We start from the raw sequence: 1,187 nt of genomic DNA, 5'->3' as shown, positions 1-1,187 counted from the left end.
CCAGCTCAACGACAACACCCTTCAGACAAGTTCGGCAACGTCGGTTTTGAAGGCGGGGGATAGACGATGGGCGTGCAAGCGACGATGGACTGGGAGATTCGTGAGCGGGATTGGCGACGTGAGCGGGGGGAACGAGAAAGGGTAAGTCAGAACTTCCTGCGTAGACTTCGAGCCAACGTTGACGTACCTTTTGTACCAGAATCCTCTTTCAATACTCATACAACCCCAAAAGTCAACTAAACACGCCCAGACCTGTACCAGCTCAACGACAACACTCTGTAGACGAATTCGGCAACGTCGGTTCCGAAGGTTGGGGATAAACGATGGGCATAACAAGTGTTGACGGATAGGGTGATGCATGAGCGGGATTGGCGACGTGAGCGAGGGGAGTGGGAATGGGTAAGTCAGAACCTACTGCGTACACTTCAATTAACGTTGACGTACCTTTCCCAACAGATCCTCTTTCACTTCGTCGCCTCGCAACTCCCCTTCATTCCAATCGAGGTGACATGTCGAGAACGGTCGGGCGAGATGCCAGGGCAGCATGGACAGACCGTAGGCTGCCAAGAAGACAGCGCCCAACGGATGGAGCTGAAGATTATCGCTAGGTAAGTCATCCGTTTGGCACTGTGCGTAAAGATGCTCATGTACTCACTCAGCATCGACGGAACAACTTTCCTCGCGCAATCTCCACATCGCCTTGACGGACGATCCTCAAGCAATAGCCCACCAAACGGGCGGCTGTAATCCCCTCCTTTGGATGCAGGATCGTGGTGGGGAGAGTTAGGGTGCACGCTGGCTCAACGGTCGCTTGGAGGCAGGAATGTGGCAAGGAGGGTTGAGGTGCACGCTGTAAAGAAAAGGTCAGTTGTGCAACTTGAAGATTGACGAAACTTACGTTGTATGAACTAATTCGTCGATTTCTTACACACTACATCTTGCCAATACCCGAGTCCGCCCCTCCCAATCATCGCCGCGGCTTTCTCTTGCGAAGTTGTGTCGTCAGGATGGGGCATAAGACCGATGACGACGGGTCAACACCATCGTTCACGATGGTAATGACTAACTGCTGTGAACGTCATTGGTGGTGCCGGAATCTGGAGAGTGGCGTTGAAGGTGAGCGGTTGGGCTGCGCTGTACACTTAATTACTCATTACCTCGTTTCGTGAATAGGCCATCTCCTGTAC

At 52.7% G+C, this 1,187-nt stretch overlaps 1 protein-coding gene across 1 annotated transcript; it reads left to right on the top strand.

The window, feature by feature from the left end:
- Window positions 1-354: 354 nt before the first annotated feature.
- Window positions 355-747, top strand: LACBIDRAFT_306710 (uncharacterized protein; the record flags this gene model as incomplete). The annotated part of the gene is made up of 3 exons (XM_001891059.1): window positions 355-399; window positions 457-608; window positions 660-747. 3 exons carry the CDS (start codon window positions 355-357, stop codon window positions 745-747), a joined length of 285 nt encoding a protein of 94 aa, XP_001891094.1.
- Window positions 748-1,187: the final 440 nt, after the last annotated feature.

Source organism: Laccaria bicolor, genomic scaffold (genome assembly GCF_000143565.1).
Source record: "Laccaria bicolor S238N-H82 LACBIscaffold_320 genomic scaffold, whole genome shotgun sequence".
Lineage (NCBI taxonomy): Eukaryota > Fungi > Basidiomycota > Agaricomycetes > Agaricales > Hydnangiaceae > Laccaria > Laccaria bicolor.
The sequence above is the reverse complement of the archived record's forward strand: the minus strand, read 5'-3'. Positions and strand labels throughout refer to the sequence as shown.